This window comes from Nanorana parkeri, unplaced genomic scaffold (genome assembly GCF_000935625.1).
Source record: "Nanorana parkeri isolate BGI_ZX_2015 unplaced genomic scaffold, ASM93562v1 scaffold672, whole genome shotgun sequence".
Lineage (NCBI taxonomy): Eukaryota > Metazoa > Chordata > Amphibia > Anura > Dicroglossidae > Nanorana > Nanorana parkeri.
The window spans coordinates 476051-494124 of record NW_017306940.1 but is presented as its reverse complement, the minus strand read 5'-3'; the positions used below and the strand labels follow the sequence as shown (position 1 = coordinate 494124).

The 18074-nt window shown below is 41.7% G+C and overlaps 1 protein-coding gene across 1 annotated transcript in view; it reads left to right on the top strand.

The window, feature by feature from the left end:
• The window catches only part of LOC108792700 (very long-chain acyl-CoA synthetase-like), a 38002-nt gene extending 26340 nt beyond the window's left edge, over positions 1-11662 (top strand). The window contains exons 8-10 of the mRNA XM_018563531.1: positions 1666-1763; positions 3793-3923; positions 11434-11662. Of these exons, the coding sequence (XP_018419033.1) occupies positions 1666-1763; positions 3793-3923; positions 11434-11610 (406 nt within the window). The 3' untranslated portion in view covers positions 11611-11662. The remainder of the gene's footprint in view (positions 1-1665; positions 1764-3792; positions 3924-11433) is intronic.
• The last annotated feature ends 6412 nt before the right edge of the window (positions 11663-18074 follow it).

Here is an 18074-nt window from a genome sequence, read left to right as displayed (position 1 = left end):
GCACCCCCCCCCCCCCCCATAATTTTTACTATAATTTAAATAATAGAGATCAAACTATTAGATTACATACTAGTGTGGAGGCAGGCGGTACAAAGGTGTCACAGATACTACTTTCAGTATATTACTCCCCTTCTTCTCCATGACTTCTACAGTACAGAAGAAGTGATGGAGAAGAAGGGGAAAGATATACTGACTGACAGTGTTACAGCACAGTGCCTGCAGGCTGCAGCTCTCCCGGCTCTCTGTCGTCTGGGTTGGATTCTGATTCCCGCCAAGAAGCACCTCACGTCATCTGGACTGGACCTCAGGACCCCCCTCAGTTACCTCACCTCACGGCCACACCTCCCTTGTCACGCTGTGCTGCTCCCAGGCTGCCTGCTGGGTAATGCAGTCTTCTGGCCGGCAGCAGCTCTCCGGCTCCTCAGTCCCATGAAGATCGCCGCGGGCAGCGTGAGAGTTGCCAGCGGGCAGGGCCAGATCTAATGATAATTAATTATCATCAGGCGGGTCAGAGATAATTCCGTTGCGGGCCGGTTCTGGCCCACGGGCCTTGAGTTTGGCAAGTATGGTTTAGCCAAACCGAAGGGCTCAGTACGCATTATTCTCAATAGCCCGTACAGCAGCCGAAGTGAATAGCTGGGGTCATGGGACTCACTCTGCCCATTTGTTTACATGTCATTTGAGATCAGTGAGCTGGCATGTAATGAAAACAAATGGGTGGAGCGAGTTGTGATGTCATGACTTGCTCTGCCCGTTTGTTTACAATTGGCCCTGATCTGTAATTTTGCGGCGGGTGTTCTGCAGCAGCGGACGGGTTGGAGGGCAGCAGACTTTTTTGATTTCGGCAACACATTGGACATTGTTCAGCATGATTAACGAGGATCTACATCACTGGATGACATGATTGACCTTTGGATTACATTGTTGGACAATCTTTTGGGGTTTTTTTTTTTAAATAAAGGACTTGTCAAAAACTGGCTTTTGTTTTTTGTCCAAATAAAGGACTTTTTCAAGATGTGGTATTTACCCTTTTTGGTACTATTTGGTGAATGAGTACGGGTAACAACTACCCCTTACCCATTCACAAGGGGGGGGGGAGGTGAGGCATCATCTGGGTGTTTTTTGTTTGTTTTTTTACATCAGGGCCCACCCCCCCCCTCCGCTCCTAACATTCCTAAAGAGTCTAGTTAGATGTAGGAGGGGGACCGCACGCTGTTTTAAAAAAAATATATTGACATATTTCATTCTGCTTCACTACCTCTGAGGTAGCAAAGCAGAATGGCCGAACCAAATGCTGAGCCAACAGATCGGCAATTCACTCTCTGCTGTTCGGCCCTTGGGGAATAGGGGTGAACAGCAGGGAATGAACTGCTGAACGGTCGCCTCAGCCAATCCAGATGTTGCATCGACTGAGGCGAACTGGCTTTTCCCTTTGTTTCAGCCAGACATGATGAAGGGAGGTGAAGCAAGACGAATACAGCTGATGTACGGCTAAGAACAACCATACACAGCTGCAGTGAATAGCCGAAGAGCCTTCGGTTAACTTCTCTTCGGCTCGGTTATTCATTCGGCTGCCTTTGGTTTAGAATGATTTAAAACATTACATAGATCACCATTGCTGAAGTAAAGTCACCACTGGGAGCTCATTTCTTTTTTTTTTTTCAGATGGAAAGGGGAAAACGTGGCAACTACTGAAGTGGAAGATATTGTGTCAACAGTGGACTTTATTGACCAGTGTAATGTGTTTGGAGTTCCAGTGCCTTGTAAGTGTGATGTGTAAAAAGTTTTCCAAGACACGAGCATCCCTTTTCTGCCTCCACACTGTGTGTGTGTGTGTAGGCTTTATTATACCATTAAGCAATGGATGCTCTCAGCAAACATAGTGCATGTATATTCTCACTGTTGTGCATTAGACAATGTGTACATACATATAAAAATTTGTCATTTTTTTTGGAAACCTTTATAATTTTTTGCCGTACATGTGCTTGATGTCCATAATAGTAGTCTGTAGTGCTTTCAGAATGTTCTTGTTGCCGACCTTGCCGACCTGTGATCCTTGCCATCTGCCTTCGGTTTGCCATGCTTGACTTTACTCTGTGGATTGCACATTACAGATACAAAGTGAGGCTCTATGGTGGTATGCTTTGTAATACTCACCTTAATAGCTTTTTGGGATTTGTATTTATTTTTTGCTGGTTTATTAATCAATTTATCATGGTAAGATACAGTATTATAGCCCAATTCCTAAGAGTTGAGAATAACCAATTATCAACAAGGTATATCAATCCTAAGGGAGCAAGGGATGCTAAAGGCAAAAAAGCAAATTGTTATATTATGCCAGTGCTTTAGTTCAGTTACAGGCAACCATTGGATTCCTTTCAGTCCCAGTATGCCCTAGTTTGGAGAAGGCAAGAGAAGTGAACAATCTAGGTCAACATAGCTGAGCTGGAAAGTAAGCTGAATTGGAGAATTCCAAATCAGCTATGTTGTCCTAGATTGTTCACTTCCCCTGCCCTATCCAAACCATTCACCCGTTTGTGAATAGCACTGTGAGCATACAAGATTAGGCAATTAACTGACAGAGTTTGCTCAGATTTGTATATGAACAGAAGTTTGAGAATTTCTGGTGATTTTTCTCATCTCTAGGTCTATCTGTAGCAAAACCTAAATGTGATAATTCTTATCCTGCATGGCAAATAATACATGCATAGAAAAAATGCATCTTTATTAAAGGTTCTTTCAAGAATGAATGTGATAATCTCTACTAGACATATCTGTGAGTGGTGTGGCGGAAATGCCCCACCCCCAAAGCTCACCCAGGTCTTTTATATTTAAAAAAAACCCTTTACATAACTTCATCCTGCAGTCTTCCAGCTGGTTTGGTGATGTTGCCTTTCCTTCTTCCTCCGTTGGCAATGGAGGGCAGGCATTCTTCCTGCACTAAGTGGCACTCATGTAATGACATGTGAACACTGCTCAGTCCTGAAGTATTGTGAGTCCAGCCTGCATGCGCACGCTTTCCCTTTGGGGGCTTGTAATGACAGGCTGGGCTCACAGGAAATCGGCAGAATGATATGAGTGTCTGCCAAAAGAGGACTGCTTGCGCTGGACAGAGGAGGAAGTTGGGGGACTTCCCTGGAACATGGAGAGGGTAAATGCAGAGTTGTGATATTTCTTTTTTTTCATAGGAGGGTTAGATCTAAAAATGTTTTAAAATTCCTGGACTTTCACCTTAAATACTATTTAATCTAAACCAGCTTTTTCCAAAGTCTAAGACTTGTCATTTTTTAGTACACATTCAGCCTTGAGTGGTACACTACTTGGGCAGAGAATACAAAAATGGATATTTCCTACCCTGTTAAATTTTTAAACACGCTTTGGGCCATAGTGCTTGGCAGCCATCATGATGGGGGAAAAGGTTTACTATAGTGACACCTCTGGTAGTTTTACCTGTGACCAAAGGATCTGTTTCACTGGGCTTTAGAGCTCTTTTAATTAGATGGTGGTTTTCTCAAACGAGGGGAAGGAAGCCATGTCAAAAATGAAAGTGTACATTCCAGATGCAGGAGCATGAAAGGGAGGTACAGAGAAAATGTATCGCTGTGGTTGTAAACATAGGTAATACCTTTATCTTCCTATTCTTTAACTCAATAGGCTTTAATTCGTTAGGGTACATGACTGTGCTCAAGTAACAATGATCTTAATTTAACAGAAATGTAAAATAAAGGTGATTATTTGTTCATAAAATGTAATGTGTATATATATTAGCGTTAGTGTATCTATTATTTTCAGATCAAGAAGGCAGAATTGGAATGGCGTCAATTAAACTTAAGGAAGGCAAATCATTCAATGGTGAAAAACTATATTCTACAGCTACTTATTATCTTCCCAATTATGCTAGACCTCGCTTTGTCAGGATACAGGTGAGACCTGTTTCAGCAGCATGCAACTTATAATGTTATTCCTTAATATGCAATTTAGATCTTTATCTTCATGGTTTAGAGGTTTACAGTGCACTATAGGTTTAACTAATAAAACCCATTAACTGATGTAGCTGACATTGCATACTTAAAGTGACACTAATCTCAGGAATTAATTCTTAAAAATGCATTAAAGTACCCTAACTTAAACCAGTTTCCTTATTTGTGCATCATTTTGCTGTAGGTCCTCAAATCATCTCTGAATTTTTACTGACACTGTTTTAGGGGACCAATAAACCAGACAGAAACTAAAAGTGCAGGTTTAAAAAATAAAAGAAATTTATTGAAAACAACAATAAACATAAATGGCAAAGATAGATGGTGATACACTGCGCGATTGCTCAAATCTAAAACTGCAAATAAATACAATCCTATGTAAATAGTAATGATACTAGTGAATACAAATATATATAAATAGAAAGAACCGCACTAAAACATACCAAACAGTGTAACCAATTAGTGCAACATAAACAGCTACAAAACATAACTACCGTATTTGCCGGCGTATAAGGCAACTGGGTGTATAAGACAACCCCCTAATTTTCCACTTAAAACATTTTGGTTATGGGTTTTGGGATATACTCGTCATATAAGACTACCCCACTTCCGTGGCACCATTTAAAAACATCATGGATGGATGTGCGGTAATACTGTCTGTACGGTAGCTTCAGCTACATACAGTATACCGCGCTGAGCCGATCACGGCGAACATGTATTCTATTAATGAATACAAAGCCTGCTTGGATTGGCAGAGGTTGTGTAAATCGCTCGCCGTGATTGGCTCAGCGCGGTATACTGTATGTAGCCGAAACTACCGTACATACAGTATTACCGCACGTCCAGCAGGCTGACAGATTAGGGATGTTCGTTTTGGGCCAGCTTGGCCCAAACGAACTAAAGGTATACACTGTATACCCCGCATATAAGACGACCCCTGATTTTCGGGGGATGTTTTTAAGTATAAAAAGTAGTCTTATACGCCAGTAAATACAGTAATTGTCCATGCTGATATGAGGATTCTCACACAAGTGTCCATTTTAAAAATACACATGGAGAGTGAAAAAACATCCACAGCGTTCATGTAAACAAAACAAGTAAGGAGTCCACTCACCAGACTAATAGAATGTAACAGCTGAGCGATTCGTTTTTATGAAATGGATCACAGCTGCAGAGCAACAGCACAGCAGATATAAATAGAGTCAAGTTAGAACCTCAGTACGTCTGCTTCCCTAGACAAAGTCTGTGTGACAAAACGCGTCTGGACTTGGTTCAGGTTTTCCCTGCAGGAAGTGTTTTTTGAGGTTTTCACTGCAGGAAGTGTTAGTGGAGGTCATCAGCTCTGACTCCGCTTCTAAGAACCGATTGACTGCTTGATTGTTACTTGCTTATACACTCTGGCCATCTTGTAAGTGTTTCTCTTTATTTTCCAATACATTTGATCTTATGTACTTCACCATTGGAGTTCTCTTGTTTTTGGGTATGGTGATTGTCCTGTGAGGCATCTCGGAGGAATAGTCTTACCTTTTGTTTGGGGATCACTCATCACCTCCTCGGTTGTATCGCCCGCCATTGCTGTTATACGGATCATTGAGAAATTTGAATATATTTGTCCTATACCTTGGAGGAATTAGGTAAGAAACCCCCGACACACTGTCCTTCCTTCTGGAGGGTGGTGTAAGAGACTTACCTGCAGATTGAGCACGTAAACGCGCGCATATGAGAATGTTTATGCGCAATAGCGCACACACGTGAGCGTACGGAAGCACGCTCAATAGAGTACAGGTGCACGCTCATTAGCGTGCCCACTATCCTATATAAACAGACAAGAACCCATGACCAAGTTGCTGAGTGGTCTTAAGCTTGTCCCTGTGTGCCCTGTACTTTGTTCCAATATCCTGATTTCCTGTGTATGAACCCGGCTTGTGACCAATTGACTCCGCTTTCTCCTTCTGATTCGGTTCCTTTGCTATCTGATCTCCGGTGTATGACCCTGGCTTACGTTTCCTGATCCTGCTCCTGATCTGTGATTCGGCACCTCAAGATTCGGTTCCCTGTGTATTACCTCAGCTTGAACCTGACTTCCCTCCTGGTCTGCCACTTGGTCGATCACTCCATCAGTACCCTGAGCAGCTACATCCAGCCAGTGCTCCATTGGCCTCACACCCTTTGCCTGCTCTGGTTTCAAGAAGTCCCGGTGTCATCCTGGTCCTGCTGATTCACCAGCTGGTCCAATGCACTCAAGCGCCTCCTCAAGAACTGGCCAGCCACCAGTACAGGAACCTGTGCTCCACTCTGTCCTTACATTCCCTATCACTACTTCTTGAGGTGTGGGGCGAGAGGTGCACAGGCAGCCCCCTTCTCAGTCAGGTCTCCAGTCAGGTACATGATAGGTGGCTAATTTTGTTCCCCATGGTTCCTGTGTGTGTTGTAAAGTAGCCACCGCTCTAAGCTTACTTCCGTGATGGACTACAATTTCACATTTAGTTTATTAATTTGTAATAAAGTTATAGTCTATCACGGGAGAGAGCTTGGAGTGGTGGCTAATTTACAACATACACAGGGACAATGGGAAACACAATTAGCCACACCCTAGAGAAAGAAGGACAGTATCCGCACCAATTCAGAGATGATTGAGGAGCTACAGCTGAGTGATACACAAATAAGACAAATTTTTGTTAATAGTTGAGGTACTTGAATGCATTTTTAAGTTTTAACTCCTGAGTTTAGTTTCGCTTTAAGATATTAATGATGTTAACACAATGGGGGGGTTTGACCATGCAGTTTCAACAGTTTGACATCGAAATGGGCATTGCAAAATGCCAAATTGTATCAATCCTAAGATATCATAGAGGTGCACATCATTAATAACAATACAAATGAAGACATCTTAATAAGTGAATTATTGACATATGCCTACCTTATACCAACAAGTTTCAGATTAGCCCATTCTAGGTGTGATTGCTGAGCACCATTATGATTGTTCTTACTCCTATGAACAAATGATTACGTTGTTACCAGAAAAGGGAATATCAGAAACTCAAGGGCAGTTTGAATTGGTAACATTGCTGGATAGTATACAAAGGACCATAGAAATAGAGTAATGAAAGATATAAAAGATAAGGTACAAATATTATAATACAGAACTTATATAACACCAACAGTTTGCGCAGCATTTGTAAGACATGTAAGACATTACAGTTACAATTCAAGACGAGATATTAAGGGGGGCCCTGTCCCTGGGAGCTTAGACTCTAAAGAGAGGAGTAAGTGATACAGAAGATGGTAGCTGCGTGGCGATTAATTGTTTGAGAACGTGATAGTTCAGTGGTTAGGTTGAGGTGGGTTAGGCTTCCCTGAAGATATGTCTTTCGGGATCTCCTAAAGGCAGTCAGAGTAGGAGATACTGGATAGGTTGGGGTAGGGACTTCCAAAGGATTGGAGAGACCCTAAAGAAGTCCAAGAGCATGAGAGGAGTTGACGAGGGAGCTAGAGAGCAGGAAGTCTTGGGAAGAGTGTAGAGGATGGTTAGGGTGATACTTTGAGACAAGGTTGGAGATTTAGCAGTGGAGGGATTGGCAGGGTGGGGGTTGCAGACACTGAACTGTTGGTTAGGTGGATAAGTCTAGCAGAAGCATTCATGATAGACTGAAGGGCGGATAACCTGTGTAGAGGTAAGCCAATGAGGAGGAAGTTGCAATAGTCAAGATGTGAGATAACAAGTGAGTGGATGAGTAGCTTTGTGCTGTCATTGGTTAGGAAGGTGCGTATTTTTGAGATGTTAGGAAAATAAAGGTGGCAGGATTTGGATACAAATACCTTTGCCACTGGGGGCTTATCTAACAAATATAACCACAATATGGGAAATATTCCTGCTCTATTGTTGAAAGGATTTTAAAGAAATTTGGAAATCTTGTATTTGCTTGGGAGTCGGGACTATCCACGTAGTAATATGGTTAGAAACATCCTTTTATGTTCTATGGTTTGCACTAAAGTCTGACCACAAAAAGCATTATTGTATTTTAAGGGATTTCCCTAGAACAAGGTTTCACATATATAAAAAGTTAACAAACAAAGTTGGGATTTTTAGTTGTTGAGAAATATCACTTTAACACAGCCACTTCCATGCCTGATAATATCATCCCATGTTACATAATTAATTACATCTCAATGGATTATTTAAAAAGAGAAATTAATAATTATGCATAGGCTCACTAATGATGTTATCGCTAAGCTGGTTAGACAATGGTAAGTGACATCACTGTTATAAATATATAAATAATAAATCCTGTGCAGTAGTGTAGAAGGATGTTAGAAGACATTAATACTTCAGGTCAGGTATTTTTTATTCTCTCACAAAGTTACCTTCCTGTATCTTTACGGACTACTATAGGAGGTAAATGATCCCGTATGTACCTCCATATTGCCTTGCACAGTGGCAGACAGTGATGGGTAAATGCAGCCAGAAAAGCATTGGCAGATGGAGATTAAAATCTGACAATACCCAACATTTTAAAAAAAAGCTGTTTTATGGCTGTTTTTTTGTGCCTCCTAGGAAGCAATCCTCACACTTCTTGCTTGGCAACAAGGTTTATAGAATATAAATTGCTTTCAATCACATTCTTTTTTATCCAGAATTTACTGGTGCTTTTGCTTCCTGCATAAATCATTGGATAAGTGCATTGGATAGCCAAACAGCTGTGGGCTGGTTATGTTTCTAGGCTGCATAGTCTACTATAGCTATACTTGCTCTCCAGTTTAAACATGTAGTTGATTCTTAAACCCCCCACAAATTTAGGGACCAGCGGTTACAAGGGAGGGGGGGGGGAGCCAGACGCAAGAACGTGATTATAAGATCTTAACTAGGTGGTATGTCTGGTTTCGGTTGAAGATGTGGGGAGCAGGAAGGATCAATGCTCCACATTTGGTGGGAGTGTCAGTTGAACCAGCCCCACTGGCATGAGATATTCCGGATCTGTGATAAAGTATGGACAATGCGGTATAGAGGGTCCTGAAATGAGTTTGTTGTTGATGATTCGGAGTCCTTAGGAGGGAAAAAGCACGGCTTGATCAGATTTATTTCACTCAGCAGGGGATGCTTTAATACCTAGGTTGTGGAAGACAAAAGTGACACATCAGATAGAGGAATGGATAGCTGAAGTTGGATACTACATGCAGATGGAGGAAACTCTAGCCAGGCGAGATAGACAGATATCTGACATTCGTTAAGACCTGGAGTGCATGGATAGATTTCTTGGAAGGAACTAATGTTAATTAGGTTTATATAGACACATACGAGTTGGGGACAAAGAGCCTTCAATGGAGGATCCCTTGTCCACATTCATTTTGTTCTATCTGGAAAAAACCCGACCTCCCTTCCCCTTGCCTTTTTTTTTTTTTTTGTCATGGTGTAAGTGCGGCTGTGTATTGTGGGGCTGTTACCTGGGTGCAGGTGGGGTAGGTGTGCAGGAGTAATTTTAAGATGTAACTAGGAAGGATATAGGATTGGGTAATTTGGTGACTATGGGGAACAACCCGATAAATGAAAGGGGAGGAATTGAGATTAGAACGAGCCGACCAGGAGAATAATTTGGCCTGGTAGAGGGCCGTAATTAGTCTTTAAGATAGAAGTGATGATGTTACTAGAAATAGTATATATCTTCTAGCTGGATAACAACATGACTGTTGCGAAGTATTATGTAAATGTTCTTGTTTTATGTATGCTAAAATTATAAAAAATTGATTTAACAGGAAAATCCAAAACAGTCAAAAATTAAATGTGGGGTTGTTTAACAGACAGATCCCACTAACCATCAGCCCTGCAAATAAAAAAAAGCATGCATCGAGCAAGTTAACAAACCTGATCCCCTAGCTTTGAGATAAAATAAAGAGGGCTTTCACATGTTAAAAAAAAACATGTTAAAAAAAATAACTATTTCAGAACACACACTGAAAAGAAAAAGGTACATAGGGAGAGGGGAACACACACTAAGCAAGGTCGCTAAAATAAAATACAAATCTTCATTATAAAGTGAAAAGTACAGGACACAAAAATACATTTTGGCAGTAAAGTGTACCTCCTAATGGTGTCTTCCAGCAAGTATATACAAAACTATAATTGTAATACTGCAGGTACCCCCTTTTAGTATAAAATCATAAAAGTCTCATTTGACTCCAGTAGTCCATATAGTATCCAATATACAAGGGTGTGCTGCTACCAAATAGTGTAATATAATCCTTGGGTCACAGGTTATACAGTAGCACGGTCATTTTTTACTTTTCTCAGCAGATCAGAAATAAAATGGTCTTACCAGCTACAAAAATCATTTTATCTGCCTGGGTCCTATTAAAGACATTGTTTATATCTCATTAATGACAGACAATGCTTAGAACCTCCTACCTACTACTAATAGATACAACTGGTAACAACATATCTAAGTGCCATCACTGATATCACAGCGTCAGCCTACATAATAAATGGCACATTGTTATTGTTTCCATTAAAGATCACACATAACTTTTAAAGCAGGAACTCGTTATTTAATTTTTTTTAGGCAACTTTCTCCCTCATGTGGGCAAAATAAAAGCCACTAAAGGCACAACTCACCATCTCTGTGTTCCAGCACTCCTTCTCTGTCCTCCAAAGCCATCCTTTCCTGGTTTCAATGGCACCTCAGCCTGGGCACACAAGAGAAAGCTGTATAGACCCACAATCACACATCATAACATGGGTGCCAGTATAGTCAGGAGAAAGGACTGCCCGCTGTTAAGGATAAGGAAGATGAAAAAGGGACCTGGGCTTTTCACATAACTGCATAGACCTGGGAACTTTACGACCCGTGGACCATATCCGACCTTTTGTCTGTCTCTGTCCAGCCCGTGGTCCGGACACAGACTGATCACCAACCTGCTCTTGTTTATGGCTGGCTAACACCTCTAAGGCTGATCATCCAGTGCAAGCCATAACCCTGCGCCGGGCAGGTTGGCGAATGGTGCATGTCTGGACCACATTCCTTTTCAATCAAAGGTTGCTAGGACTTCTGGCGTCCTAGCAACAAATGACATAAGGGGTCCTCCTCCCCTACAGTCATTGGTTGCTAGGACAGATGGGCATTTGCATTGCAGGAGGTAGGTGCATTTGGGGTGCAATTCAAATGAATGGCAACACCAACTCAATGCACCTGTAGCACTGTAACGCACACTCAATGTGTTGCACGGTATCGTGCGTTAAACACTTAGGCACTCCACTGCATTCCGAGTTTCTTATGTGACCCATTAAATTTATTGCCCACCCCTGACATAGTCATTACTGTAAATAGAACAATAACCATTCATAAAAGTAATATTTAGCTGTGTATTTTTTTTAATACAAAACATTCAACACAAAACTAAGGAAAATTTAATGATGTGACTAAAAGCAATTCTTTTAATTGATTACCTTATTTATTTCACTCAGGACTTCATTGACGTGACTGGCACTTTCAAACTTTATAAAGGGGAACTGGCCAAGGAGGGTTTCAACCCCGATGCAATAAAAGATCCTCTGTATTTCTTGGATGAAAATGTTAAATCTTACATACCAATGAGCAACACTATCTACAAAGCAATTATGGAGAAACAAATGCAACTGTAATCTGATGGTAACCTATAATGTTTTTTACTGAAATGAATTCATAATTGTAAATGTGTATTTCTCACACGAAAATGTTACCCATAATCTACGAGCCATGTAAAGTCCCTGCTATATATAGGTGTAAGACATGGTGCTGTAAATGATTGCATTCTTGGAGAGGCTTAGGAATTCGCATGGATAATGCTCACTCCCTGGTTTTAGTGTCTGACCTTTCCTTGGCTGCAGTGATGTTACGGTGGGGCTCATTTCTTGACAATAGGGAAGTCAGTGTAACTGTATATATGCTAATGCTAGATTGTAAAGGTTAGAGTCGATTGTGATACATTTTGCATGCCACCCCATATTCTGCAGGTTCTTCTAAGCCTCAGAATCCTGCATGGTCACCCAAGAACTTACCAGCAGTAGCAGTTTCTACATTGAAGGCATCAGAGATCATACCCCATGTGTTAGCTTATTTTTCACACAATGTTGGGCCACAAGGTGAATGTATTTCCTCTAATCACACAACGGTTACTGGGCTTGTGCCAGGGCCGATGCTTTTAAAGACCAGTTGATCAGTTCAAGTAACAGGGAGACCCTTATACTATCCTTGACTCCATGTCCTCCAGGCATACATCCATCTCTCCCTCCCCATGATACCATTTAATGTATTCTTCCCGCAGGTATAGGCCATATTGCCAGAGTCCTGCTTATCATGTTTCTTAAGGCATTTACTGAACTAAGTAATAGTTAGTTGATAGTAAAAGTAATTTAAAAAAAAAAGTCAAAACTTATATATAATTGGGGCAATCCTTGCTGAGTCTGCAAACATACAAAAAAGAGAGACCTTGTTTCATAGCACTGGATAAAAGTAATGACTGGTTATCGATATCATAATAAGGATAAGGAGTTTAAAATCATGTCTACTGTTTTATATATTTTTTTATTGGATGCAAGGTCTTGCTTTATGCATGGGATCCAGGAGCTTCCTGAACTTCTGTGCAGCTTCTAAGGTTTACAGCAAAGTGACGCACTGACACAGCCCCACAATGCAAATCAGATTCACTGTGATGCCCAGGGAGGTATTTACTTTGTGGAAGATCTCCATTTGGCTCTTTAATGTTTGTTGTGAGTATATCCAGACATTAGAGGGTGGCTTCCATTGCATTATCTGGTTAATCTTTCAGTAAAGACAGTTTTACATTTAACGCTCATTATGGCAGATGTTAACATGTGTTGCATTAAGGCAGTTCATTTATTATGACCATTATGAACAGGGCAGCCATCAGAAATTTTGGGGCCCCTTACACGGCTTTAGGCCGCCCCCCCTCACACTACCACCGTAGGTAGTCTTACCTGCACACTCTTCAAGCAACTTTACTTTCTTCCCCGAGATCTTGGGACTGTCGGCAGCTGCCATTCCCCCACGCTGCAGTCTCCCTGCAACGACGTGATCATCTTGGCGGGCAGCGTCTTAGCAGGCAGCGGTGAGAGAGATCTGAGAGCTGGGTGAGGCGGGGGAGGAGGTGTGGTGCACGGTGCGAAGCGTGCGGCACGTGTGGAGCCACAAACGGGCAAATAATCGAAAGCCGACTAATCAATGATGAAAAACGTTGACAACATTTTTCTTTTTAATCGTACAGAGGAGCTTGCACTCTAATGCAGAATGGCACCAGCTGTAGGGGGACTACAAATCCCAGCAATCTTTTTTGTACAGCAATGCAGAACAGTATATGACTTTGACTTTGGGATTAGCGACCCGCTGGACGCAGGGATTAGCGATGCACTGGACGCAGGGATTAGCGACGCCCTGGACGCAGGGCTTGGCGACGCGCTGGACGCAGGGCTTGGTGATGCTCTGGACTCAGGACTTAGCGACCCGCTGGACTCAGGGCTTAGCGTCACAATGGATGCAGCCCTAAGTGACGCGCTGGACGCAGGGCTTAGTGACGCGCTGGACGCAGGGCTTAGTGTCCCGCTGGTCTCAGAGCTTAGTGATGCTCTTGGCGCAGGACCCACCTCATACCTCACACATACCTGAGAGTGACCCTGCAGAGCCCATCATGCTGGTGGGCTCTGCAGGGGTCTCAGGTGGCCTGGTCAGAGCTGCATCTCCTTCCTTATCTCCCTCCCAGCTCCTCTTACCTGCTCCCCTGGCCTCCTAAGCCGCTGGACTGGCCGGAAGTGATGTCACTTCCGTCCGGTCCGAGATCAGTACAGCAGCGGCGGCGATGGGGCCCCAGCTTGCATCCCCCTGATGACAGCCCTGAATATGAACAGACAGCAAAATATACATTACCTTTTTTTTAGCTAAGCCACGTACCATAATGCATGGTATTTGTTGTGTTGTGCAAATTAATCTTCTGTACAATGCATTGGAGTGACATTCACAATGAATGGCAAAGGAATTCACATAGAGCAGTTACATTGCCATGCGTTGTGGTAACTTAACACACAACACACAAGCACAAATGGGTCCTAATTGTTCAATGGACCAATAATAATAGACATTTTGGCCACATCTTTAAAAATATTTTAAGACTTGCTTGAGTTGCCAACAACCAGTATATCTAAGCCTGGTATATATTCTTTACAACTTTACCTAGATGACTAATTCAATTGTCAAACTTGAATATATAAATTCAGATTATTTGTTCGGTACTCAAATTGCTTTGGCTTGCTATAACATATCAAATCTTTTTTTTAATTATGATTTATTTGTAAATGTCTTAGAATGTTGTACATTTTAATAAAGTGAAAATGTTCACAAGATCTGCTCCAGTGATTGCTTTATTTAATATGTAAACCCCATCTTAGTTTACTGATGACAATAGAATGGCTACTCTCATTAGACCCACTGCTGATCATGTTATTCCTGTGCCATTGTGTTGTGCCCATAAGTCTATTAGGAAATAATGTATCAAGACACAAAACCCCACATGGAAAAAACCGTATAGGAGCCTATGTTCATCATTTAGGTGGGTACAGGTCTGAACAGAGCTACAGAGTTTACTGCTAGTCGCTTTCACTCTTATTCTTCATCACCTTCAGACTTTATTACATCAGCAATGCAGCGCCTCATGACAACTAGTCATAAAGAGCTTTTTTTTTTCATACTTGTTGGACCTGATAAAGGGTCCATTCACACCAGTAGCCTTTCACACCGCACGGCTGCTGGTGTGCGTGTGCCCGGCACACTGCTCCTTTTTTTTTCAATGTTACAAGTTATATTTCATTATGTTCTATGGGCACAGTGTGGTGCAGTGCAGTTGTACTGGGTTGCACTGCACTGCACTGGAAAAAAGTACTGCATGCTGTACCTTCCAAACCCTTACTTAAAGATCCATTAAAATCAAGGTACCCCAAACTAAGCACATCCTAGACTCATCAATATTTAAAGCACATTTAATAAGAAGTGATAGGGAAGGTGGGGTGACTATGCAGACAAGGGTTTACATTTACGTTAGGGAGAGTTAGTGTTACAAGGAGGTTTAATGTGAGATTTGGGATTACACAAAGGATTAGTGTTAGGGTTAGCATTACAGAGAGAGTCAGTGTTAGATTGGGGGTTAGAGAGAGGATTATTGTAAAGGTTAGTGTTAGATTTGGGGTTACGGAGAGGATAAGTGTTGAAGGAAAACTATTGGGAGAGTAAAATGTACCCTTCCCAATAGTCTTAGCCCGTGTGTGACACTGCAGCTGTCACATACCAGCTCTATAGCTTGGGAATTGAGCGATCAAACACCACTGATTGCTCAGCTCATGGCTTCTCCCTGCAGAGAGCAGTGACTGTCTTCCCTGCACCCGGCAGGGATTCCACCCTCCCCTCCCTGTTCCTCCAGTGCTCACTGGAGCGACAAACAAGCGACGGGTGGGCACAGCTGGCTCTGGATCTAGAGAGGCAGAGCCAGCTGTTAATCAGGCAGCAGGATGGATCCTGACAATGTCGGGATCTTTCCTGGCTGGAACGCGGTTCTGCGTCACAGGAGGACAATAGTAAATTCCTGTAAACTCCTGTGACCCATAATAGAACTAAAGCCAAAAAAGGTTAGATTTAGAGTTACAGAGAGGATTAGTGTTAGAATAAGAGTTAGTGTTATATTTAGGGTTAGAAAAGAATTAGAATTAGTGTTAGGGTTAGCGCTATATCTGTGTAAGACTTGAGGTTACAGAGAGGGTAAGTGTTACAGTTAGTGTTATAGGGAGGGTTGGTGCTAGATTTGGAGTTATAGAGATGATTAGTGTTAGGGTTAGTGTTACAGGACAGGTCAGCGTAAGATTTGGGGTTACAGAGAGGATAAGTGTTACAGTTAGTGTTATAAGGAGGGTTGGTACTAGATTTGGAGTTAGAGAGGACTAGTGTTAGGGTTAATGTTACAAGTAGGGTTAACATTTGATTTTGGGTTATAAAGATTAGTGTTAATTAGGGTTGCACAGATACCAAGTACAGTACTCGGTACAAGTACGAGTACATGTACCGATACTTTTGAGCTCCAAGACTAGACTAGAGAAAAATTCAAAAATTAGGAGGCAGCTGTCATTTGTAAGGAGCACACGGAGCTCCTGGGATTTGTACATCTCTGTTTTATTGTATGATCTTGTTTTTATAAGTATAAATAAAGGGATGCCCCAATACCAGTTTTGCGAGTACGAGTACTGGTACTTGCCGAGTACTTACAAGTACGAGTACTGATACATTTTTGTTTATTGACATGTGACAGTTTTGCTAAAACAATACAGACTAATGATTTCAGGACAGCGGTGGAGCGCCAGAGCCAGGTCCCAGCTGCAACCGTGGTAGTTCTCATGAAAATGCCAAGTATCGGCACTGGTACTCGAAAAGTATCTGTGCATCCCTAGTGTTAAGGTTAGTGTTACAGGGAGGGTAAGTGTGGGATTTGGGCTTACAGAGAGTGTTAGGGTTAGTGTTACAGGGAAGTTTACCATTAGAGTTTGGGTTCCAGGGTTTAGTCATTATTGTTAGGATCAGAATTACAGGGAGACATACTGTGGGGAATGGGGGAGTGGGGGGGGTGCTTGGGGTAAGACATCATTCTCTACATTGAGAGTTCTACATTGAAATTGACAGGGTTATTCAGAAAAGGGTGAAGGGTTTGGAGAAGGCAGGAGAAGTGAACAATCTAGGCCAACATAGCTGAACTGGAAAAATTCTCCAATTCAGCTCACTTTCCGGTTCAGCTATGTTGTTCTAGATTGTCCATTCTCCTGCCTCATCCAAACTCTTCACTCTTTTTGGAAAAGCCCTGCTAATGTTTCTTTTTTATTCTTCTTAAAAAATCTCCTATTCCACACATAAATATTATTTTTTCAGTATTAGGAAGGAAGAAAGACAGGACGGAAGGGAGAGAGAGATGGAGAGATGATTTATTTTCACCTTAATAATGCACTTTGACATTCTTTTCTAAGGCCAAAAAAAAAAGGAAAATATTTGGGTGTTACCAGTTCTATTAAATCTTTCTACCCTGTCCTGGCAAATATTTTTTTAACAATATACTTTCCTTTGAAATGCCATTTTCTGAAGCAAATCAACATGATTTCTCGTATGCATTTTGTACAATTTTCTTTCTGAGGTGCAGTTTATTCATTGAACAGGTGATGGCAGCATTGTAACTTCCTCACAGGTTTTGGTTTTTGACTAGGTTTCTTCAATTCTCATTCTCAATTCTAAAGGAGGTGTGAACTAAACCGGCAACTGGATTTATAAAGCAGAAGTCTTTATGAAATAGAAACCTGTTAAAGTGTTTTTTCAGGGTGTGAACTGAATTAGGAATGTTTGCAATAGCTGCAGAGAGAATAGGTTAACTTGGGCAAAACCAACAAACAAAACTGGAAATGTGAACATTTGAATAAAACTGGTGAAAAAACAACAACAATGAGCTTATAGAGACAGAAGATGATAATAAAAGTATTCATGTATTCACATACAGCACTGTTTAGTGGCATACCAAAACTGCAGGTATTTAATTTTAAAGAAGAATTCCAGGCATACATTTTATTAGCCCTTGCAGTGAAGCTATCTTCAAGAGTCAACTGCTAATTTTTGCCTAGGGTAAAAAAAAAAAGTTATACTCGCCCGATCCTTGAATTCTTCCGGCCTGTCTCCTCCTACACTGCAGTGATGGTATTTCCCTCTTCATGCTCATGTCCTATACACTGTATTGGACTTGATGACTTGAGGATCCTCAGGCCGCTTCAGTAGAGGGGAAGAGATGCTCCAGGAACTGGTCTAAGAGCCAGCTGGCTTCGCGGATCAGGTGAGTATAACTTATTTTTTATCCCAGGCAAAAATGAGCAGTTAACCCTTGCACTGCAGGGGTAGCCTCACCACAAGGGTTAATACAATTTGCCATAAATCATCCAATAATTACAAGCATTGCTCCCAAGTTTAAACATTTGAATACAAGGCAGTTTCTTACCACCCATGAGGCAATAAAAGGCACCTTCACTAGGTACAGGCGCTCTAC